At 34.3% G+C, this 25,994-nt stretch overlaps 1 protein-coding gene across 1 annotated transcript in view; it reads right to left on the bottom strand.

Annotated features, from left to right (window-relative positions):
• LOC134716719 (uncharacterized) overlaps nt 1-20,742 on the bottom strand; it is a 41,935-nt gene extending 21,193 nt beyond the window's left edge. The window contains exon 1 of the mRNA XM_063579723.1: nt 20,634-20,742. Coding sequence (XP_063435793.1) covers nt 20,634-20,694 — 61 coding nt within the window. The 5' untranslated portion in view covers nt 20,695-20,742. The remainder of the gene's footprint in view (nt 1-20,633) is intronic.
• Nucleotides 20,743-25,994: the final 5,252 nt, after the last annotated feature.

Raw genomic sequence — 25,994 nt, forward strand, 5'->3', positions numbered from 1 at the left:
CTTGGGACAGGCACATACATAAATAATGTGGCTGGGTTAAACATGTTAGCGGGATCCCAACCCTCCCCTAACCTGGGACAGTGGTATAACAGTACAACACATGTATGGATGTAGATTTTTTCTGAACGAAATTACTAGTTTCTGTTTTTGATATGGGGATATTTTTAACCTAAGGCATTTGAGGGATAAATTTTTAATGATTTAGGTTTTTTATTTAATTTTTGAAAGTAGTGCAGCCAGTGACACTTTATTATCAATTTGATTTTTAGATTTTTATTTCTGAAAAGCAATATATATACTTTACAAGTAATAAAAAAAAACATTGATGCACAATATATTTTTTGTATTTAATGACCTCATGATAAAACTTACTTATAAAATACAAAAATACCCAGATCATTGGTGACAGGACATGTAACTGACACACGCATGCCAGTTATGATTGTTCTGATAATACGAAATTGACTCAAGTGACAATTCTGAACCGGGCTGAAGTACGTCCATTATTCATAGTTCATTATTCATTATTCAATAATGAATAATGAAATAGTTCATTATTCACTATTCAATATTGAAAAATGAATAATGAATAATGAAATGGTTTATGTTTCATTATTCAAATTGAACCGGTAAATAGTGAAAAAAGTATAAAAAAATTTGACCGTGACACTATAGCTACATTTTGATTTGCAATGACCATAAGAGGGTTTACGGACGACCTAAATGCAACAATATGCATAAAAATGAGGAAATATAAAAAAGAAGATGTGGTATTATTGTCAATGAGACAAACATCCACAAAAGACCAAAATGACACAGAAATCAACAACTATAGCTCACCGTACAGCCTACAACAATGAGCAAAGCCCATACCGCATAGTCAGCTATAAAAGGCCCAATAAGACAATGTAAACAACTAACGGCCTTATCTATTTTACAAAATGAACGAAAAACTAATATGTAACACATAGACAAATGACAACCACTAAATTACAGACTCCTGAATTGGAACAGACACATACATAAATAATTCAACGGGGTTAAACATGTTAGCCAATTTTGAATAATGAAATGGATATTTTGAATAATGGAATGGACTGCTGCGACCCTTTAACCCCTAATTTTAGATAAACTATATACCTCATTCGAAAGCTTAAAACGAGAGGTACAAAATGTATATGGTCAACATGTTCCGCAACGCATATTAGAGGACTTAAACGTCGAAATACGCGTGAAAGTTAAGAAATAGCCAATTTTGAATAATGAAATGGATATTTTGAATAATGGAATGGACTGCTGCGACCCTTTAGCCTCTAATTATAGATAAACTTTATACCTCATTCGAAAGCTTATAACAAGATGAACAAAATGTATATAGTCAACATGTTCCACAACGCATATTAGAGGACTTTAATGTCGAAATACGCATGAAAATTAAGAAATAGCCAATTTTGAATAATGAAATGGAAATTTTGAATAATGGAATGGACTGCTGCGACCTTTTAGCCCCTAATTATAGATAAACTTTATACCTCAGTCGAAAGCTTATAACGAGAGGAACAAAATGTATATAGTCAACATGTTCCGCAACGCATATTAGAGGACTTAAATGTCGAAATACGCGTGAAAGTTAAGAAATAGCCAATTTTGAATAATGAAATGGATATTTTGAATAATGGAATGGACTGCTGCGACCCTTAAGCCCCTAATTATAGATACAATTTATACCTAATTCGAAAGCTTCTAACGAGAAGAACAAAATGTATATAGTCAACATATTCCGCAACGCATATTAGAGGACTTAAATGTCGAAATACGCGTGAAAGTTAAGAAATAGCCAATTTTGAATAATGAAATGGATATTTTGAATAATGGAATGGACTGCTGCGACCCTTAAGCCCCTAATTATAGATAAAATTTATACCTAATTCGAAAGCTTATAACGAGAGGAACAAAATGTATATGGTCAACATATTCCGCAAAGCATATTAGAGGACTTAAATGTCGAAATACGCGTGAAAGTTAAGAAATAGCCAATTTTGAATAATGAAATGGATATTTTAAATAATGGAATGGACTGCTGCGACCCTTCAACCCCAAATTATAGATAAACCTTATACCTCTTTCGAACGCTTATAACGAGAGGAACAAAATGTATATAGTCAACATGTTCTGCAACGCATATTACAGGACTTAAATGTCGAAATACGCGTGAAAATTAAGAAATTATAGCCAATTTTGAATAATGAAATGGAAATTTTGAATAATAGAATGGACTGCTGCGGCCTTTTAGCCCCTAATTATAGATAAAACTTATACCTCATTCGAAAGCTTATAACAAGAGGAACAAAATGTATATAGTCAACATGTTCCGCAACGCAAATTACAGGACTTAAATGTCGAAATACGCGTGAAAGTTAAGAAATAGCAAATTTGAATAATGAAATGGATATTTTGAATAATGGAATGGACTGCCGCGACCTTTTAGCCACTAATTATAGATAAACTTTATACCTCATTCGAAACCTTATAACGAGAGGAACAAAATGTTTATAGTCAACATGTCCGCAACGCATATTAGAGGACTTAAATGTCGAAATACGCGTGAAAGTTAAGAAATAGCCAATTTTGAATAATGAAATGGATATTTTGAATAATGGAATGGACTGCTGCGACCTTTTAGCCCCTAATTATAGATAAAATTTATACCTCATCCGAAAGCTTATAACAAGAGGAACAAAATGTATATAGTCAACATGTTCCGCAACGCATATTACAGGACTGAAATGTCGAAATACGCGTGAAAGTTAAAAAATAGCCAATTTTGAATAATGAAATGGATATTTTGAATAATGGAATGGACTGCTGCGACCCTTAAGCCCCTAATAATAGATAAAATTTATACCTCATTCGAAAGCTTATAACGAGAGGAACAAAATGTATATAGTCAACATGTTCCGCAACGCATATAACAGGACTTAAATGTTGAAATACGCGTGAAAGTTAAGAAATAGCCAATTTGAATAATGAAATGGATATTTTGAATAATGGAATGGACTGCCGCGACCTTTTAGCCCCTAATTATAGATAAACTTTATACCTAATTCGAAAGCTTATAATAAGACGAACAAAATGAATATAGTCAACATGTTCCGCAACGCATATTAGAGGACTTAAATGTCGAAATACGCGTGAAAATTAAGAAATAGCCAATTTTGAATAATGAAATGGAAATTTTGAATAATGGAATGGACTGCTGCGACCTTTTAGCCCCTAATTATAAATCATATTTATACCTCATTCGAAAGCTTATAACAAGAGGAACAAAATGTATATAGTCAACATGTTCCGCAACGCATATTACAAGACTGAAATGTCGAAATACCCGTGAAAGTTAATAAATATTCAATTTTGAATAATGAAATGGATATTTTGAATAATGGAATGGACTGCTGCGACCCTTAAGCCCCTAATTATAGATAAAATCTATACCTAATTCGAAAGCTTATAACGAGAGGAACAAAATGTATATAGTCAACATATACCGCAACGCATATTAGAGGACTTAAATGTCGAAATACGCGTGAAAGTTAAGAAATAGCCAATTTTGAATAATGAAATGGATATTTTGAATAATGGAAGGGACTGCTGCCACCCTTTAGTCCCTAATTATAGATAAACTTTATACCTCATTCGATAGCTTATAATAAGAGGAACAAAATGTGTATAGTCAACATGTTCCGCAACGCATATTAGAGGACTTAAATGTCGAAATACGCGTGAAAATTAAGAAATAGCCAATATGGAATAATGAAATGGATATTTTGAATAATGGAATGGACTGCTGCGACCCTTAAGCCCCTAATTATAGATAAGATTTATACCTAATTCGAAAGCTTATAACGAGAGGAACAAAATGTATATGGTCAACATATTCCGCAAAGCATATTAGAGGACTTAAATGTCGAAATACGCGTGAAAGTTAAGAAATAGCCAATTTTGAATAATGAAATGGATATTTTGAATAATGGAATGGACTGCTGCGACCCTTCAACCCCAAATTATAGATTAACCTTATACCTCATTCGAACGCTTATAACGAGAGGAACAAAATGTATATAGTCAACATGTTCTGCAACGCATATTACAGGACTTAAATGTCAAAATACGCGTGAAAGTTAAGAAATAGCCAATTTTGAATAATGAAACGGAAATTTTGAATAATAGAATGGACTGCTGTGGCCTTTTAGCCCCTAATTATAGATAAAACGTATACCTCATTCGAAAGCTTATAACAAGAGGAACAAAATGTATATAGTCAACATGTTCCGCAACGCAAATTACAGGACTTAAATGTCGAAATACGCGTGAAAGTTAAGAAATAGCCAATTTGAATAATGAAATGGATATTTTGAATAATGGAATGGACTGCCGCGACCTTTTAGCCCCTAATTATAGATAAACTTTATACCTAATTCGAAAGCTTATAATAAGACGAACAAAATGAATATAGTCAACATGTTCCGCAACGCATATTAGAGGACTTAAATGTCGAAATACGCGTGAAAATTAAGAAATAGCCAATTTTGAATAATGAAATGGAAATTTTGAATAATGGAATGGACTGCTGCGACCTTTTAGCCCCTAATTATAAATCATATTTATACCTCATTCGAAAGCTTATAACAAGAGGAACAAAATGTATATAGTCAACATGTTCCGCAACGCATATTACAAGACTGAAATGTCGAAATACCCGTGAAAGTTAATAAATATTCAATTTTGAATAATGAAATGGATATTTTGAATAATGGAATGGACTGCTGCGACCCTTAAGCCCCTAATTATAGATAAAATCTATACCTAATTCGAAAGCTTATAACGAGAGGAACAAAATGTATATAGTCAACATATACCGCAACGCATATTAGAGGACTTAAATGTCGAAATACGCGTGAAAGTTAAGAAATAGCCAATTTTGAATAATGAAATGGATATTTTGAATAATGGAAGGGACTGCTGCCACCCTTTAGTCCCTAATTATAGATAAACTTTATACCTCATTCGAAAGCTTATAATAAGAGGAACAAAATGTGTATAGTCAACATGTTCCGCAACGCATATTAGAGGACTTAAATGTCGAAATACGCGTGAAAATTAAGAAATAGCCAATATGGAATAATGAAATGGATATTTTGAATAATGGAATGGACTGCTGCGACCCTTAAGCCCCTAATTATAGATAAGATTTATACCTAATTCGAAAGCTTATAACGAGAGGAACAAAATGTATATGGTCAACATATTCCGCAAAGCATATTAGAGGACTTAAATGTCGAAATACGCGTGAAAGTTAAGAAATAGCCAATTTTGAATAATGAAATGGATATTTTGAATAATGGAATGGACTGCTGCGACCCTTCAACCCCAAATTATAGATTAACCTTATACCTCATTCGAACGCTTATAACGAGAGGAACAAAATGTATATAGTCAACATGTTCTGCAACGCATATTACAGGACTTAAATGTCAAAATACGCGTGAAAGTTAAGAAATAGCCAATTTTGAATAATGAAACGGAAATTTTGAATAATAGAATGGACTGCTGTGGCCTTTTAGCCCCTAATTATAGATAAAACGTATACCTCATTCGAAAGCTTATAACAAGAGGAACAAAATGTATATAGTCAACATGTTCCGCAACGCAAATTACAGGACTTAAATGTCGAAATACGCGTGAAAGTTAAGAAATAGCCAATTTGAATAATGAAATGGATATTTTGAATAATGGAATGGACTGCCGCGACCTTTTAGCCACTAATTATAGATAAACTTTATACCTCATTCGAAAGCTTATAACGAGAGGAACAAAATGTTTATAGTCAACATGTCTGCAACGCATATTAGAGGACTTAAATGTCGAAATACGCGTGAAAGTTAAGAAATAGCCAATTTTGAATAATGAAATGGATATTTTGAATAATGGAATGGACTGCTGCGACCTTTTAGCCCCTAATTATAGATAAACCTTATACCTCATCCGAAAGCTTATAACGAGAGGAACAAAATGAATATAGTCAACATGTTCTGCAACGCATATTACAAGACTGAAATGTCGAAATACGCGTGAAAGTTAATAAATAGTCAATTTTGAATAATGAAATGGATATTTTGAATAATGGAATGGACTGCTGCGACCCTTAAGCCCCTAATTATAGATAAAATCTATACCTAATTCGAAAGCTTATAACGAGAGGAACAAAATGTATATAGTCAACATATACCGCAACGCATATTACAGGACTTAAATGTTGAAAAACGCGTGAAAGTTAAGAAATAGCCAATTTGAATAATGAAATGGATATTTTGAATAATGGAATGGACTGCCGCGACCTTTTAGCCCCTAATTATAGATAAACTTTATACCTAATTCGAAAGCTTATAATAAGAGGAACAAAATGTATATAGTCAACATGTTCCGCAACGCATATTAGAGGACTTAAATGTCGAAATACGCGTGAAAATTAAGAAATAGCCAATTTTGAATAATGAAATGGATATTTTGAATAATGGAATGGACTGCTGCCACCCTTTAGCCCCAAATTATAGATAAACTTTATACTTAGTTCGAAAGCTTAAAACGAGAGGAACAAAATGTTTATAGTGAACATGTTCCGCAACGCATAATAGAGGACTTAAATGTCGAAATACGCGTGAAAGTTAAGAAATAGCCAATTTTGAATAATGAAATGTATATTTTGAATAATGGAATGGACTGCTGCGACCCTTTAGCCCCTAATTATAGATAAACCTTATACCTCATTCGAAAGCTTATAACGAGAGGAACAAAATGTATATAGTCAACATGTTCCGCAACGCATATTAGAGGACTTAAATGTCGAAATACGCGTGAAAGTTTAGAAATAGCCAATTTTGAATAATGAAATGGATATTTTGAATAATGGAATGGACTGATGCGACCCTTAAGCCTCTAATTATAGATAAACATTATACCTCATTCTAGAGCGTATTACGAGAGAAACAAAATGTATATAGTCAACAAGTTTCGCAACGCATATAAGAGAAGTAACGAACGACCTAAATATCGAAATACGCTTGAACAATAAGAAATAGCTTATGTTGAATAATAGGATGGACTTCTGCAACCGTACAGTCCCTAATAAAGGCAAAATTGATACACCCAATAAAAGCTTATTTATAGAGAAGTAGACTGAGTATAAACGATATGTTCTGCAATGACCATTAGAGGGGTTATTAGGGACGTAAATGCCAAAATACGCGTGAAAAATAAGAAACAGTCTATTTTGAATAATGAAATGGATATTTTTAATAATGGAATGTACTGCTGGGACCCTTCAGCCCTTAATTACTGACCTACCTTTTACCTCAGTCGGAAGCTTATAAAAAGAGGAAAAAATGGTATATAGTCAATTTATTCCGCGCAGTAACAAGCGGACTAAAAATCGAAATACGCTTGAACATTTTGAGGGGAATTTCTACTTGGACTGCACCTAAAAATCCGAAAATCTTGCACGCTCGTTGACGAGGTTAAGAGGGCAAAACGTTGTTGGTTGGGCTTGAAGGGGAAAAGTGGGTGTTGGGGTTGTGGGAAAAAGTAATTTTGTGGAAAAAAGAAAATACACCAAAACAAATCCACAGATAGGATAAACACAATGGATTGTAAGATTACAAATATGTCTGATGAGAGAATTAATGGCGCAAAGGGTAGAAATTTTGGAAAATACTGATGTGGAAACCCTCAAATGGCGAGAAGTAGGTCAGGACTCACCCTGGACTGTCAAAGACATTTAAAATATTGACATGAAGTGTTGGTTCGCAAAAGTTATAACCTTGTGCTGGAGAGAGAAAAATATCCGCACTTGGGGATGTGAAAGACTTAACCAGCAGCTGAACACCGTCTGGACAAAGAGAGACACCGATGGAGCTGTGCAAATCGTGAGCTATGAGATGAAAAACTAGAGGCTCTCAAGAGCCTGTATCGCTCACCTGATTCTACTTGGGTTTTTGAAATCATATAAACAAATATAAAATTTGGCTAAAACTAACAACACAACCTCATAAGGAAAGGAACATTCAGGCTATATTTGATTCATTCAATTCGGTGGTTCTCTAGAAGAAGACTTGTGTATGCATTTCACATAGGGTCCTATGTTAAACTAATTCCCCCACTGGCGGCCATCTTGGATGATGGATCGGCTACAAAGTAATAACACTTGGTCAGCATCTCATAAGGAAAATTTGTGCCATGTTTGGTTTCAGTCCATTCAGTGGTTCTCTAAAAGAAGTCAGTTGTATGCATTTCTCATAGGGTCCTATGTTTAACCAAGTCCCCCACTGGTGGCCATCTTGGATGATGGGTCGGCTACAGAGTAACAACACTTGGTCAGCACCTCATAAAGAACATTCATGCCATGTTTGGTTTCATTCCATTCAGTAGTTCTCTAAAAGAAGTCATTTGTATGAATTTCCCATAGGGTCCTATGTTAAACTAAGTCCCCCTCTGGCAGCCATCTTGGATGATGGATCGGCTACAAAGTAACAACACTTTGTCAGCACCTCTTAAGGAACATTCATGTCATGTTTGGTTTCATTCCATTGAGTGGTTCTTTAAAATAAGTCATTTGTATGCATTTCCCATAGGGTTCTATGTTAAACTAAGTCCCCCGCTGGCGGCCATCTTATATATTGGATCGGCTACAAAGTAACAACACTTGGTCAGCACCTCATAAGGAGTGCCTTGTTTGGTTTCAGTCCATTCAGTGATTCACTAAAAGAAGTCATTTGTATGCATTTCCCGTAGGGTCCTATGTTAAACCAAGTCCCCCACTGGTGGCCATCTTGGATAATGGATCGGCTACAAAGTAACAACACTTGGTCATCACCTCATAAGGAACATTCATGCCATGTTAGGTTTCATTCCATTCAGTGGTTCTCTAAAAGAAGTAATTTGTATGCATTTCCCATAGGGTCCTATGTTAAACTAAGTCCCCCGCTGACGGCCATCTTGGATGATGGATCAGTTACAAAGTAACAACACTTGGTCAGCACCTCATAAGGAACATTCATGCCATGTTTGATTTTATTCCATTCAGTCGTTCTCTAAAAGAAGTCATTTGTATGCATTTCCCATAGGGTCCTATGTTAAACTAAGTCCCCCGCTGGCGGCCATCTTGGATGATGAATCGGCTACAAAGTAACAAAACTTGGTCAAAACCTCACAAGGAACATTCATGCCATGTTTTGTTTTATTCCATTTAGTGGTTCTCCAGAAGAAGTTCAAAATGTTAAAAGTTTAACTGTAAGATCACACAAACATGGTTAACGATTCAAGAAACTAACTATTTACGCAATAGGGAAGACTAATTGAGGGTATTCCCTCAACTTGGTCTAGACTTTTCCAGCATGCAAAACGTGCAATATACTAAGGCAGGTGTTTAGAGGGGACGAGCTTGGAATTGGCTATTATGCTACCCAGTTCAGGCGCTAATGGATGGCGAAGGGACAAATATGATCACTTATTAATAACTCTTTCTAATGCCTCATCATTTTGGCAGAAGCTTGTACTTTGTGGATGTACTGGGGAATGCGGTTCAATGCAAAAGATTTTACATCCTAAGCATCAGAAACAAAAGCAATACAATCTACAGTTTAAGTGGACACATACTTCAACAAGTCAAGCATGACCCGTTCCTAGTCCTAAATATTTCGGAAGACCTCAAATGGACCACCCACAAATTAAACATTTCACTCGTCAGATCAACGATGGAATATGGAGCCATAGTATGGGACCCACACACGGTAACAAACACAAATAAGCTAGAAAGGATACAACGGCAAGCTGCAAGATTCATCACCATCTATTATAAGTCAAGAAAGGACGGTTGTGTCTCCAATATGATTGCCAAACTGGAACTACAAGACCTCTTTACAATTGCAAGACGAACAAGTTAGAAGTTGATGTTTATGTACAAAGTGGTTCAGGGGTTGAATCCCGTTATTGAACCAGACGAATTTATACAAAAGCACGTCCTAAGAGAAACATAACTGCCAATAAGTTCGAAGATTAACACGCAACAAATATTGTGGAAAACAAGTTAGAATCACTCTAAGTGTTTTGACATTCCACTAGGCAAAACACCACAATACTCAAACTCACTCTTTGAAAAGACAGTGATCGCGTCGAATCAGCTACACAACACTGCAGGTTTAGTGTTTGCATCAAGCGTAGAGAGCGTCAAATCTGCTCTTAATGCTCGTCAATATGTCTGCGCGCTCTCTCAAACCGTTATATTAAATCCAGAATTGGTATCGACAATATTCATTTTTTATGGAAATATTCTTTATAAAGCACAAAGGTGTCATTATTCACCTCAAAACAAACAAGACCCTTGAATAGACTTATTAAGAAGGGATATAGTTACGATACTGTTGTCAGGTCATTAAAGATTGCATATTTTGGCGTTAATATTGATTCACTTATAGGGTCTTTGCATCGGAACTAAACACATTTATCAAAAAACAGTTGTTGGCATAACACGGGTTATGTTCTTCTCATTTATGTTATGATGGTATGATACTAAAACCCTAACGGGAAGGATTGTGCCTGATGTTCATACTATGAAATCATAATCTTTCAATCAGTTTAATTGAAGTCTGGAGCTGGCATGTCAGTTAACTGCTAGTAGTCTGTTGTTATTTATGTATTATTGTCATTTTGTTCATTTTCTTTGGTTACATCTTCTGATATCAGACTCGAATTTCTCTTGAACTGAATTTAAATGTGCGTATTATTATGCGTTTACTTTTCTACATTAGCTCGAGGTATAGGTGGAGAGTTGGGATCTCACAAACATATTTAACCCAGCCGCATTTTTGCGCTTGTCCCAAGGCAGGAGCCTCTGGCCTTTGTTAGGCTTGTATTATTTCAATTTTAGTTTCTGGTGTACAATTTGGAAATGAGTATGGCGTTAATGATCACTGAACTAGTACCAGTTGAGGGGCCAGCTGAAGGACGCCTCCGAGTGCGGGAATTTCTCGCTACATTGGAGACTTGTTGGTGACCTTCTGCTGTTGTTTTTTCGGTCGGTTTGTTGTCTCTTTGACACATTCTCCATTTCAATTCTCAATTTTATATTCTGATACAAATACAGAGGATATCGCGGTCGTTGTTAATGTGAAAAATCGGGTCTCCCCTGCACTGCTTTGTTTTCATGTGGTGGTGACAATGAATGAATTTGGTTTTTTTAGCCAAAAAGTAGTAATTTGATTTTTTTTAGTGTTATAGTAATTTAAGTTTTAATCAATCTATCTAAAAAACTTTAAATCAAAGATGTGGTTTAGGGACTCATTTCTTAAATTTACGCCATATGTTTTTTTTTACCGGAAGTGTTATTTAAAAATTTAGATCAGAATAATTTAGTGGAAAACTAGAAAACAAAGTTTAATGACAAGCAACAAAACCCACAACAAGAGCGGTTTCTTTTTATTTTGAAAAAAGTAGAATGTTGAAATAGAAAATAGATATTTCTATGTCCGCAATTTTGGATATTACCGGAAGTAATGTTTTTAAAGAGATATGTCTTATACATTGTATCCATGAGAGACACAAAAGAAAGGTTTGCTGCATAATGTAATTATTCAAAATATCCATTTCATTATTCAAAATTTGCTATTTCTTAACTTTCACGCGTATTTCGACATTTAAGTCCTCTAATATGCGTGGAAGAACATGTTGACTATATACATTTTGTACCTCTCGTTATAAGCTTTCGAATGAGGTATAAAGTTTATCTATAACTAGGGGTTAAAAGGGTCGCAGCAGTCCATTCCATTATTCAAAATATCCATTTCATTATTCAAAATTGGCTATTTCTTAATTTTCATGCGTATTTCAACATTTAAGTCCTCTAATATGCGTGGAAGAACATGTTGACTATATACATTTTGTTCCTCTCGTTATAAGCTTTCGAATGAGGTATAAAGTTTATCTATAATTAGGGGCCAAAGGGTCGCAGCAGTCCATTCCATTATTCAAAATATCCATTTCATTATTCAAAATTGGCTATTTCTTAACTTTCACGCGTATTTCGACATTTAAGTCCTGTAATATGCGTTGCGGAATATGTTGACTATATACATTTTGTTCCTCTCGTTATAAGCTTGCAAATTAGGTATAAATTTTATCTATAATTAGGGTCTTAAGGGTCGCAGCAGTCCATTCCATTATTCAAAATATCCATTTCATTATTCAAAATTGGCTATTTCGTAATTTTCACGCGTATTTCGTCATTTAAGTCCTCTGATATGCGTTGGGGAACATGTTGACTATATACATTGTGTTCCTCTCGTAATTAGCTTTCGATTGAGATAGAAGGTTTATCTATAATTAGGGGCTTAAGGGTCGCAGCAGTCCATTCCATTATTCAAAATATCCATTTTATTATTCAAAATTGGCTATTTCTTAACTTTCACGCGTATTTCGACATTTAAGTCCTCTAATATGCGTTGCGGAACATGTTGACTATATACATTATGTTCCTCTTGTTATAAGCTTTCGAATTAGGTATGAGGTTCATCTATAATTAGGGGCTAAAAGGTCGCAGCAGTCCATTCCATTATTCAAAATATCCATTTTATTATTCAAAATTGGCTATTTCTTAACTTTCACGCGTATTTCGACATTTAAGTCCTCTAATATGCGTTGCGGAACATGTTGACTATATACATGGTGTTCCTCTTGTAATAAGCTTTCGAATGATGTATAAGGTTTATCTTTAATTAGAGGCTAAAAGGTCGCAGCAGTCCATTCCATTATTCAAAATATCCATTTCATTATTCAAAATTGGCTATTTCTTAACATTCACGAGTATTTCGACATTTAAGTCCTCTAATATGCGTTGCAGAACATGTTGACTATATACATTATGTTCCTCTCGTTATAAGCTTTCGAATTGTGTATACGGTTTATCTATAATTAGGGCTAAAGGGTCGCAGCAGTCCATTCCATTAATCAAAATATCCATTTCATTATTCAAAATTGGCTATTTCTTAATTTTCATGCGTATTTCAACATTTAAGTCCTCTAATATGCGTGGAAGAACATGTTGACTATATACATTTTGTTCCTCTCGTTATAAGCTTTCGAATGAGGCATAAAGTTTATCTATAATTAGGGGCTAAAGGGTCGCAGCAGTCCATTCCATTATTCAAAATCCATTTCATTATTCAAAATTGGCTATTTATTAACTTTCACGAGTATTTCGACATTTTAGTCCTGTAATATGCGTTGCTTAACATGTTGACTATATACATTGTGTTCCTCTCGAAATTAGCTTTCAAACGAAGTATAAGGTTTATCTATAATTAGGGGCTTTAGGGTCGCAGCAATCCATTCCATTATTCAAAATATCCATTTCATTATTCAAAATTGGCTATTTCGTAATTTTCACGCGTATTTCGTCATTTAAGTCCTCTGATATGCGTTGGGGAACATGTTGACTATATACATTGTGTTCCTCTCGTAATTAGCTTTCGATTGAGATAGAAGGTTTATCTATAATTAGGGGCTTAAGGGTCGCAGCAGTCCATTCCATTATTCAAAATATCCATTTCATTATTCAAAATTGGCTATTTCTGAACTTTCACGCGTATTTCGACATTTAAGTCCTCTAATATGCGTTGCGGAACATGTTGACTATATACATTTTGTTCCTCTTGTTATAAGCTTTCGAATGAGGTATAAAGTTTATCTATAATTAGAGGCTAAAGGGTCGCAGCAGTCCATTCCATTATTCAAAATATCCATTTTATTATTCAAAATTGGCTATTTCTTAACTTTCACGCGTATTTCGACATTTAAGTCCTCTAATATGCGTTGCGGAACATGTTGACTATATACATGGTGTTCCTCTCGTAATAAGCTTTCGAATGAGGTATAAGGTTTATCTATAATTAGGGGCTAAAAGGTCGCAGCAGTCCATTCCATTATTCAAAATATCCATTTCATTATTCAAAATTGGCTATTTCTTAACTTTCACGCGTATTTCGACATTTAAGTCCTGTAATATGCGTTGCGGAACATGTTGACTATATACATTTTGTTGCTCTCGTTATGAGCTTTCGAATGAGGTATAAATTTTATCTATAATTAGGGGCTTAAGGGTCGCAGCAGTCCATTCCATTATTCAAAATATCCATTTCATTATTCAAAATTGGCTATTTCTTAACTTTCACGCGTATTTCGACATTTAAGTCCTCTAATATGCGTTGCGGAACATGTTCACTATAAACATTTTGTTCCTCTCGTTATAAGCTTTCGAATGAGGCATAAAGTTTATCTATAATTAGGGGCTGAAGGGTCGCAGCAGTCCATTCCATTATTTAAAATATCCATTTCATTATTCAAAATTGGCTATTTCTTAACATTCACGAGTATTTCGACATTTAAGTCCTCTAATATGCGTTGCGGAACATGTTGACTATATACATTATGTTCCTCTCGTTATAAGCTTTCGAATTGGGTATACGGTTTATCTATAATTAGGGGCTAAAGGGTCCCGGCAGTCCATTCCATTATTCAAAATGTCCATTTCATTATTCAAAATTGGCTATTTCTTAACTTTCACGCGTATTTCGACATTTAAGTCCTGTAATATGCGTTTTGGAATATGTTAACTATATACATTTTGTTCCTTTAGTTATAAGCTTTCGAATTAGGTATAAATTTTATCTATATTTAGGGGCTGAAGGGTCGGAGCAGTCAATTCCATTATTCAAAATATCCATTTCATTATTCAAAATTGGCTATTTCTTAACTTTCACGCGTATTTCGACATTTAAGTCCTGTAATATGCGTTGCGGAACATGTTGACTATATACATTTTGTTGCTCTCGTTATGAGCTTTCGAATGAGTTATAGATTTTATCTATAATTAGGGGCTTAAGGGTCGCAGCAGTCCATTCCATTATTCAAAATATCCATTTCATTATTCAAAATTGGCTATTTCTTAACTTTCACGCGTATTTCGACATTTAAGTCCTGTAATATGCGTTGCGGAACATGTTGACTATATACATTTTGTTGCTCTTGTTATGAGCTTTCGAATGAGGTATAGATTTTATCTATAATTAGGGGCTTAAGGGTCGCAGCAGTCCATTCCATTATTCAAAATATCCATTTCATTATTCAAAATTGGCTATTTCTTAACTTTCACGCGTATTTCGACATTTAAGTCCTCTAATATGCGTTGAGGAACATGTTCACTATAAACATTTTGTTCCTCTCGTTATAAGCTTTCGAATGAGGCATAAAGTTTATCTATAATTAGGGGCTGAAGGGTCGCAGCAGTCCATTCCATTATTTAAAATATCCATTTCATTATTCAAAATTGGCTATTTCTTAACATTCACGAGTATTTCGACATTTAAGTCCTCTAATATGCGTTGCGGAACATGTTGACTATATACATTATGTTCCTCTCGATATAAGCTTTCGAATTGGGTAAACGGTTTATCTATAATTAGGGGCTAAAGGGTCGCGGCAGTCCATTCCATTATTCAAAATGTCCATTTCATTATTCAAAATTGGCTATTTCTTAACTTTCACGCGTATTTCGACATTTAAGTCCTGTAATATGCGTTTTGGAATATGTTAACTATATACATTTTGTTCCTTTAGTTATAAGCTTTCGAATTAGGTATAAACTTTATCTATATTTAGGGGCTGAAGGGTCGCAGCAGTCAATTCCATTATTCAAAATATCCATTTCATTATTCAAAATTGGCTATTTCTTAACTTTCACGCGTATTTCGACATTTAAGTCCTGTAATATGCGTTGCGGAACATGTTGACTATATACATTTTGTTGCTCTCGTTATGAGCTTTCGAATGAGGTATAGATTTTATCTATAATTAGGGGCTTAAGGGTCGCAGCAGTCCATTCCATTATTCAAAATATCCATTTCATTATTCAAAATTGGCTATTTCTTAACTTTCACGCGTATTTCGACATTTAAGTCCTCTAATATGCGTTGCGGAACATGTTCACTATAAACATTTTGTTCCTCTCGTTATAAGCTTTCGAATGAGGCATAAAGTTTATCTATAATTAGGGGCTGAAGGGTCGCAGCAGTCCATTCCATTATTTCAAATATCCATTTCATTATTCAAAATTGGCTATTTCTTAACATTCACGAGTATTTCGACATTTAAGTCCTCTAATATGCGTTGCGGAACATGTTGACTATATACATTATGTTCCTCTCGTTATAAGCTTTCGAATTGGGTATACGGTTTATCTATAATTAGGGGCTAAAGGGTCGCGGCAGTCCATTCCATTATTCAAAATGTCCATTTCATTATTCAAAATTGTCTATTTCTTAACTTTCACGCGTATTTCGACATTTAAGTCCTGTAATATGCATTTTGGAATATGTTAACTATATACATTTTGTTCCTTTAGTTATAAGCTTTCGAATTAGGTATAAATTTTATCTATATTTAGGGGCTGAAGGGTCGCAGCAGTCAATTCCATTATTCAAAATATCCATTTCATTATTCAAAATTGGCTATTTCTTAACTTTCACGCGTATTTCGACATTTCAGTCCTGAAATATGCGTTGCGGAACATGTTGACTATATACATTTTGTTTCTCTTGTTATAAGCTTTCGAATGAGGTATAAATTTTATCTATAATAAGGGGCTAAAAGGTCGCAGCAGTCCATTCCATTATTCAAAATATCCATTTCATTATTCACAATTGGCTATTTCTTTATTTTCACGCGTATTTCGACATTTCAGTCCTCTAATATGCGTTGCGGAACATGTTGACTATATACATTTTGTTCCTCTTATTATAAGCTTTCGAATGAGGTATAAAGTTTATCTATATCCATTTCATAATTCAAAATTGGCTAACATGTTTAACCCCGTTGAATTATTTATGTATGTGTCTGTACCAATTCAGGAGTCTGTAATTTAGTGGTTGTCATTTTTCTATGTGTTACATATTTGTTTTTCGTTCATTTTTTTTTAAATAAATAAGGCCGTTAGTTATCTTGTTTAAATTATTTTACATTGTGTTATTGGGGCCTTTTATAGCTGACTATGCGGACTAGGCTGTACGGTGAGCTATAGTTGTTGATGTCTGTGTCATTTTGGTCTTTTGTGGATGTTTGTCTCGTTGATAATAATACCACATCTTCTTTTTTATATTTCCTCATTTTTATGCATAGTGTTGCATTTAGGTCGTCCGTAAACCCTTTTATGGTCATTGCGAATCAAAATATAGCTATAGTGTCACGGTCAAAAATTTTTATATTTTTTTCACTATTCACCGGTTCAATTTGAAGAATGAAAAATAAACCATTTCATTATTCATTATTCATTTTTCAATATTGAATAGTGAATAATGAACTATTTCATTATTCATTATTGAATAATGAATAATGAACTATGAATAATGGACGTACTTCAGCCCGGTCAATTCTGATAGTATTATAGAAAGTTGACCTAGTGAAAATTAGGATGACACCAAGATGCATCTTATGTGAAATTATATAATATGGAAAATTTGGGTACAGCATTTTTTAAAAGGTATTTGTCGAAAAATTAAACTGAACACACATCTTTATTTGCATCAATGGTTTCTGAGGTTCAATTTTCGCCATGTGAAGCAGTTAAAAAGTTTTATAAAATATGTTGGTCAGGGTTCTCTTTCGTGTAAATGAAAAGAGAAGGAGTAACACTTATAAACCCATACCTCTTAGTAATGTAAAACAATTCAAAAGAGAAAACTGGCGGCCTAATTTATCCACAAAATAGTGAACGGGAAACTTAGTAACACAGTAACAAACTACTACCACTGAATCCAGGCTCCTGACTTGGAAATAGGCACTTACAGAATGTGACTGCGTCAACTTAAGCATGCTAGTTGGTGTCCAATCCTCCCCTAATCAGGGACAGTGGTGTAATAGTAATAAAGATTATTATGTGGTCATTGAAAAAAGAACTAGAGGGTGTACAATGATTTTTTATAACAAAATCCATACTATAAGTTATTGTACAAGTAATAAGTGAACTATAATTTGTACAAAATGCAACATATTCACAGACAACGGAATTTATTATAAAGGATAATAATAATATATACTGGAATGGTCCTTGGTCCAATTGATTTTAATATGTTTACATGTTTGTGATGTATGTTACTGAAATTCTTCTGCAAATACAAGGCCACCCGATATTACCAGTAGAAAGACCCCAATAGATATACATTGTAAGACATGTTAGAAGAATTTTTAGATGTGGTAAGGGTGCCAATAAGACTATTATCCATTAAAATCACAATTTTCAATTATATTCAATTTTTACGGAAGATTGGATGTCAAAATGCTAACATTTCAATTTTCAATAACAGTTAACAGCAAATATATTCAGTCACAATAACAGATAACAAAATAGATAATAGTCCTATAACAGCTAACAAAGAATAAGACAATAACAGCTAACAGTAAATATATTTTCAGAATAACAGATAACAAAGAATTAAAATGCCCAATAACAGCATAACAGTTAAACCCCTTGCCCCCCTCTTTTATTATACCAAATACGATCATAATACACATACGATTACAGCATGGAAGTCCCTTTCCATTCGTTAGTGATGTGTTTGAGTTTTTTGGCCATTTGATTAGGAGCTTTCCGTTTTGAATTTCCTTGCCGTTTGGTAACTTAAAAGATTTTTTTAAAGGATCGGTAATTTTGCATGCATTGTGTCTAATTGTACGAGCTTTATAAACAACTAACCCCGTAAAAGTACAGATATGAACAGATTTCTCCAGGGAGCTTAAACGAAATCTGTGTATCATTGGAATAACTTAATGGCCCCTAACATTTGGTTTGGGCTACTTAAATTTCTGCTTTTCTTGTATAGGACTATGTATGTGGGCTACACAGTTGAAGCTGTTGGCTACCCTTGTCAAAGTCTTAAGTTCTATCCCTGCACCATAAGAAGGGACCAAAGGAACATTACAATAAAAAAAGGACAATTAACAGTACAGTGAAGTATTTTATAGGGAGCGAAACTGGATACCTTTTTGTAGTAACTTTGTAAAGAGATACCTCATAATTTAACTGATATAGTCAGTGGCGGGAGCAGAAACTTTTTACAAAGGGGGAGGGGGGATGCACTGACTGGCCTAAGGGGGACCCGCTGCCGTCATGCCTCGCTGATACAATATATAATGATCCAAATTCTCCCCACCAAAGGGGGATGGGCCATACCCCCGGATCCACCCTATGATTATATTTAAATATCAAAGGAAACTAAAAATATTTTTTTTATTATAGACTTATCATGTATTGAAAGTTCCCTGTATATAAATTAGAGAACTCATAATTATTTGAAGCACACTTTCGCGTCTTGTTAATGAACAGTGGTACTTTTTTTTAGCTGTGATCATTATACTTACAGTTAGTATAATAGATTAGTCCAAGTGTCAGGTATGATATAAAACATGATACTGCTATTTGATGTTTCAGTTACTGAATCTTATTTTCATACCGCTTTTGACTTGGCGGATCACCTTTAAAATGAGTTATCTCAAATCCACTATAGATATCCCTATTATGACGAGAGTGTCGTCTATTTTGATGTGATGGGTTCCACCGTATTGAAATTAAATTCTAGGCAATTTTTGTATTATTATTTGCAATAAATCATTCTCATGCAGTGCTTGGCAGGCTATGACATTAGTATAACATTTTTGTTTGATTAGTTGTGCATATTCCGTTTAACAAAATCTTTTTTCTCGGAACATCGATTTCATCCTTTCTTGTTTATGGCAGCAATTTGATTTTTGTTTATCCTGTATGATTGAGATTTTAGGACATAGGCCTACGGAAAGTTTAAATCCTACCTGTGAATGACAATATCGAAAAAACAAGTTTTTATAGACAGCTACCTTGAAGACGACTATAATTTTTACATGTTTTATGTATTTGTAGTATTGTAGTATATTTACGTAAAAGGGACATATATAAAAAAGAAGATGTGGTATGATTGCCAACGAGACAACCGTCCACAAGAGACCAAAAATGACACAGACATAAACAAGCATATATATATATATATTTACTTCCTCCAATAATTCACCGTACAGCCTTCAACAATGAGCAAAGCCCATACCGCATAGTCAGCTATAAAAGGCCCTGATATGACAATGTAAAACAATTTAAACAAGAAAACTAACGGCCTTATTTTTGTTTGACTTTAGAAATTAAACTTGTCAATGAATACAAATCGATTGGATAAGCAACACTGTGGGTATAAAGTAACCGAACAGATCTTACACATTAAACTATGACAAAAATTAAGAAACTTATAAAACAACTTGATTTTGAAAAAAGTTTCAAATTGCATCACATGTTTTACTAATATTGCACAAAAGTATTTATCTGCATATTTAATATTTAAAAAAAAAAACCAAATACATGTTAGGTTTACGAATGAAACCCTTATTGAATGTACAAGTATGAGTTCCACTATCGGTATTCAGTTCTGTTCAAGTTAAGCAAGACTTGTACTTACCAGAACACCTGGTAGTTTTCACCAGGACTAGGAATATTATCCATACGTCTATGGAAGACATCTTTTACTTCCTGAAACATTAGCTGTTTAAATCAGCGTTTAAACTGTTCGTTTACCGTTATTTATGAAAATCAGATTTGTACAATTTAAACTGTTTACAACAGTGAGAAGTGATGCATATAAATTCTATTATTAACAAACTTTCTTGTGACCCCTTTAAATGTGTATTTACTTGATCCACCTTTATAACATACATATATAGAGACTATGCGTCAAGGTTTTTTTCCCTCACTGTTGAAGGACCTACGGTAACCTATAGTGTTTTCATTTGGTCTATGGTGAAAAGTTGTATCATTTACAATTATACAACATCATCTTATTTATACAAATGATAGCGACTAGGTTTGTAAGACTCAGGCCAAGATCAGTTTCAACGGGATAGTCAAGGGGCGGATCCAGCCATTTTAAAAAGGGGGTTCCCAACCCAGGAAAGGGGGTCCAACTATATGTCCCTATTCAAATGCATTGATCGGCCAAACAAGGGGGGTTTCAACCCCCGGAACCCCCTCCCCTCTGGATCCGCCACTGATAATCTAACATTACACATTTTATACTTAAAAGGACAACAACTTTACACCTTGGTCTTAGTGAGAATGTTTTGGTAGCATAAGAAGTTTTCCATCGGAAATCATCCTTAAGCATAAAATAAAGTTAAAAATAAAGTTAAAGCAAACAAGTTCTATAAGAGTCAAACATAATTATTTTTTTGCGATTACACCATGCAGTTTCGTTGAGCTACTAATTTCTCGAGAACAGTATAAGATCTATACAAACACAATGGCAAACTCAGTCACGTAAGGTATTATACATACATTATGACATACACCAACACGGCAGTAAAGACACAGGTTTGTTTATCTTTCGCAGAAGCTTATGAGACCCATAACATACAATTTCAATACCATACAAGATACTATAATATTGTACACTGTCTTTATCATATACCAATAAGCGTCTGCGAAGCCTTGATAAGTTGAATATGAGAGCTTTTAAAATTCACAAGAAGTTGTTATCTGAATATTACAGGGCTGCATAAGCTCGTGTTTGTTTAAGACGAGGCAGTAAAATAGGCAGTGGTCTATCAGTCGCCTATGCCTCCAAAACTTAAAATAATATGTTTAATTTTAACTTTTCTATAGATGTTCTCGTCTTGGTATCAAAAACATTTCAATATAAAAACAGTGGCGGATCCAGAAATTTTCTTAAGTGGGGGCCCATTGACTGACCTATGAGGGGCCCCGCTCCAGTCACGCTTCAATGATTCCCTATATAAGCAACCAATATAATTGCCCCTAAGCGGGTCGATCCTTTTGTGTTATGGTTGAGCAGCTTGGACATCAAGTACCCACATTTTTGTTTTGATATGTTTTGAATATTTGATTTTATCTATTAGTTTTTATTGGCTTTGAACTCGCTGTTAGAAACTGCAAACTACTAATACTCTCAAATCCGTACTCAGTATCTCAGTTTTCGGAGCGTATTGCTTTTCCGCCAATTTTTCAAAGTCCCAATACTACGTTTCCGCAAATTTGAAATATATGTTTCCGCAATTTGTATTTATTACTTTTCCGCAAATTTACCTGGTAAATTAAAAACATTTGAATGTACATGTATGATAAATTATTTATTTTTTCTTTCTAAATAAAGAAAATGTTCTGATCTCGGTATAGCTACAATGTACTAGATATAACTACTGACTCGGGTAAGGATGATTTAAACTTCATTGAGAAATCTTTGGTTTGGCTTACTTGCCAACTGACATGATTGAAGAATGCTTTGTTGAATTAATTGCCGATGCTCAATCTGACGATAAATGCATGAGGTCTGCCGATTATATATTGGAATTTTATATAAATGGCAATTGAGATTTCCACCAACCATTTGGACATCACCCCTGACCCCGTGGAAAAGAGAACAACGAATGGTGTCGAGTCTTTTCGTGCCTACCTGAACGAGCAGTTTTACGCTAGCCATCCTTCCATATTTGTCTTTGTCGATGTGTTATTGAAACTGAAGACAACATCTTACATAAAGATGAGAACTCTAACTGTAAAAGCACCCGTTCGGAAATATGAAAAGGTGAAGATGGCCTTCCTTCCTGAACAAAATACAAAATTTGTAAACGGTGAATGTGCTTATATGGACTTTTTACGACGTGTTGGCTACAAATATTCTGCCAGAACTGACTTATGACCTCATATCAAGATCTTTTTTAACATACGTTTTCATACATTTTAATGATGTATTTTACTTTCATGTTATGATGACCTTTAACTTAATACATATTTATTTTTTATTATAGCTTTGCTTTCGATCAATAGGTATTCCTTAATTATTTGCAGAAAAGTAACAATTTATTTTTTCCGGAATAGTTACTTTTTTTCCGGAAAAGAAAGATATTTTTTTGCGTCGAAACGTAAACTTTTTTTTCCGGAAACGTCATCTTTTTTTCGCGGAAAAGTAATGCCAATTTGCGGAAACGTAAAACGCCGCAGTTTTCTTGATGGGATGTACTAGAATCAGGCCACGTCCACTCTGTGTTTTGTTACACTGTACATGTACTAGTTCGTCTATATGTAACCATCTGATGAGATAAGCTTTGTTTTACAGATTTTGATAGTTCGTTCTTAAGTTGAACTTTTACACCGCTGTCCCAGGTTAGGAGAGTGTTTGATTGTCCACTTTTTTTCTTTCATATATTCCCCAATATTATGTATTGTAATTGTAACGATGAAGGATTGTAGCATAAGTCAAAGGAGTTTTTTTTATAGGAGATCATCCTTAAGCATAAAGTAATGTTCAAACCAAAGTAAAAGCAAACAATTTTTATACACACTAACATGTCTCGTCTTCTTTACTTATCATTGGAATTATGTTTACTGTCACATAAACTTTACATTAACCAGGAAAGCTAAATATTGACCAATGAACCGTAGAAATTAGGTCAAGGGGGGCTATGGTTTTTTTTAGGAAAAAAAAGTTTGTTTCCAGGTTTTGGTGAAAAAAATAATTTGTTTGGTCCCTGAGAAAAAAAAAGTTGTTTGTTTCACCCTCAGCTGTATTTTTGACCCTGAGAAAAAAAATAATTTTGTTTCACCCTTTGCTGCCACTATATGTAATGCTAAAATTGAAAGAAAAAAATTGTTTTCGGTTTGTCGCTAAAAAAATAGATTGTTCTTCGCCGAAAGCGAAAAAAAAAGTTTGCACAGAAAAAAAAAACCATAGCCCCCCCCCACCAGAAAATCAAATGGTTGCTGCCTAAGACTTCTCTCCTTTCGACTGTCTCTGTCGCTTTTGGCTGAATGAACCACATTTAATTATAAACGGTGCATTTTCTGAAGGAATCTACATGGAATTTTTCTATTTTGTACGGTGACCCTATCTTTCCAGTCACTTTTATTATATTTTTGAACATATATCATCAATAGATACTACGTTTTGGCAAAGTATGAACAAACTCCATCATTTTTATTTAAGTCTCCCATACCACCTTACACATATGAACATTAAACGGACTAAGTCACTTCGTTACTAGTATGAGGGATCCGAGGTCCCGAATTTAAATTAAGTAAATCCTGACGTCCCGAAATACAAAAACAAGAATTCCCGGATCCCGAAAGGGTCAATCCCGAAATCCCGAGCTTATATAATAATGTTAACGGGCAAGATGGATAAGATCCCGGAAACAAAGATCCAAAACACACAGAACAAAGACCCGTTGGGCCACACTTAAAACTATTTTAGTGTATAATATAAATAGTATTTAATAGTGCAGCCTAAATGTGCATGAAATGTATGTCCTATGTCTTTTATGTTTTAATATTTGTATTGTGTATGATTGTTATGTAAATGTATGCGTTTGTCGGTCATAAAAGCTCAGAGAGCTTATGTTTATTTGTTATATGACATGCCGACTATAAATAAAGCTTTGAACCTTTGAACCTTGAACCTGCCCAAACCCTACCCAGAGTTTGAGACAGTGGGGGCAGTAGGTAGGTAGTTAGACTTTTTTTTTTTTTTACAAAAAGCAAGTATAGGAAACTGTACGGACTTCAACAATGAGAAAAACCAATACTGTAGTCAGATGATAAAAGTACGGTCCAGTGGCAGATCAAAAAAAAAAAGGGGGGGGGGGGGTCATGATTCAGTGATTCCCTGTAAAAGGCTAAACCAAACTTTTCACACATAAGGGGTGGCACGCCCTCTGGCATCTCCTTGATCCGCCTATGGGACCCAACATTAAAAAAATAAACCATTATAATACCAAAACAATTTACGAAAAAGAAATACGACTTATATGAACCAATGACTTCACATTCGACAAAATTGCTGGTACTTTATTCATTAGCTAAATCACGTGATTTATACTAAATCTGACCCTTTGTGCGAGTTATCTCCCTTTTATTTAATAAAAAAACTCGCATGCAAAACACACGTACAAAAGGAAAATTTATTTCAAGCGACTTGCCGACGGAAAATTTAGTGGCACTGACCGTACAGCGACAGAGACAGTCGAAAGGAGAGAAGTCATACCTGAAACATATGATGTCGAGCGGATAAAATGCATGTTGCAAGCTGAAAAGGGTATGTTTTTCTGCCAGGTTCTGATATTATGACAAACTATAAGGCAAACTTTTTTTTTCGCCTTTGGAGAAAAACAATCTATTTTTTTGGCGACAAGATGAAAACATTTTTTTTCTTTCAATTTTAGGCATTACATATAGTGGCAGCAAAGGGTGAAACAAAAATTTTTTTTTTCTCAGGGTCAAAAACAAATTATTTTTTTCTCCAAAAACTGGAAGCAAACTTTTTTTTCCCAAAAAAAAACCATTACCACCCCCCCCCCCCCCCCCTCAAATCAAATGGTTGCTGCCATATGCCCCTTTAAAAGTGAGGCATAAAAATTGTTTTCACACTTATAACCTATTTTTTGCAACAGCAGCTGTTTGTTGTCACAGTTGATAGATGAAATCCCCTGATTTAATGGTTATACTTCCATCAGAAACATTCTGGTAATTATTGGATGCAATATTTAACAGAGGATTCGATATAGGAACAATTTCTGTATGAAATTATTGTTGCCTTTAATTTCTGTATGAAAATCTTGTAAGGAATTGCATTTTGGCAATTAACTGCAAAAGTAACAATTTTTACTGTTAGTTTTTCTGATAATTGTTGGCAGTGTCTTTTAAAAAAATGTTGACAGTATGAAAAACAGATGTCAGAAGGATGACAAAAAATGGACAAAGCAATAATTCACCTCACCCTTTGGGTCAGGTGAAATTAAAAGGACTCAATACT

Source organism: Mytilus trossulus, chromosome 4, assembly GCF_036588685.1.
Source record: "Mytilus trossulus isolate FHL-02 chromosome 4, PNRI_Mtr1.1.1.hap1, whole genome shotgun sequence".
Classification (NCBI taxonomy): Eukaryota; Metazoa; Mollusca; class Bivalvia; order Mytilida; family Mytilidae; genus Mytilus; species Mytilus trossulus.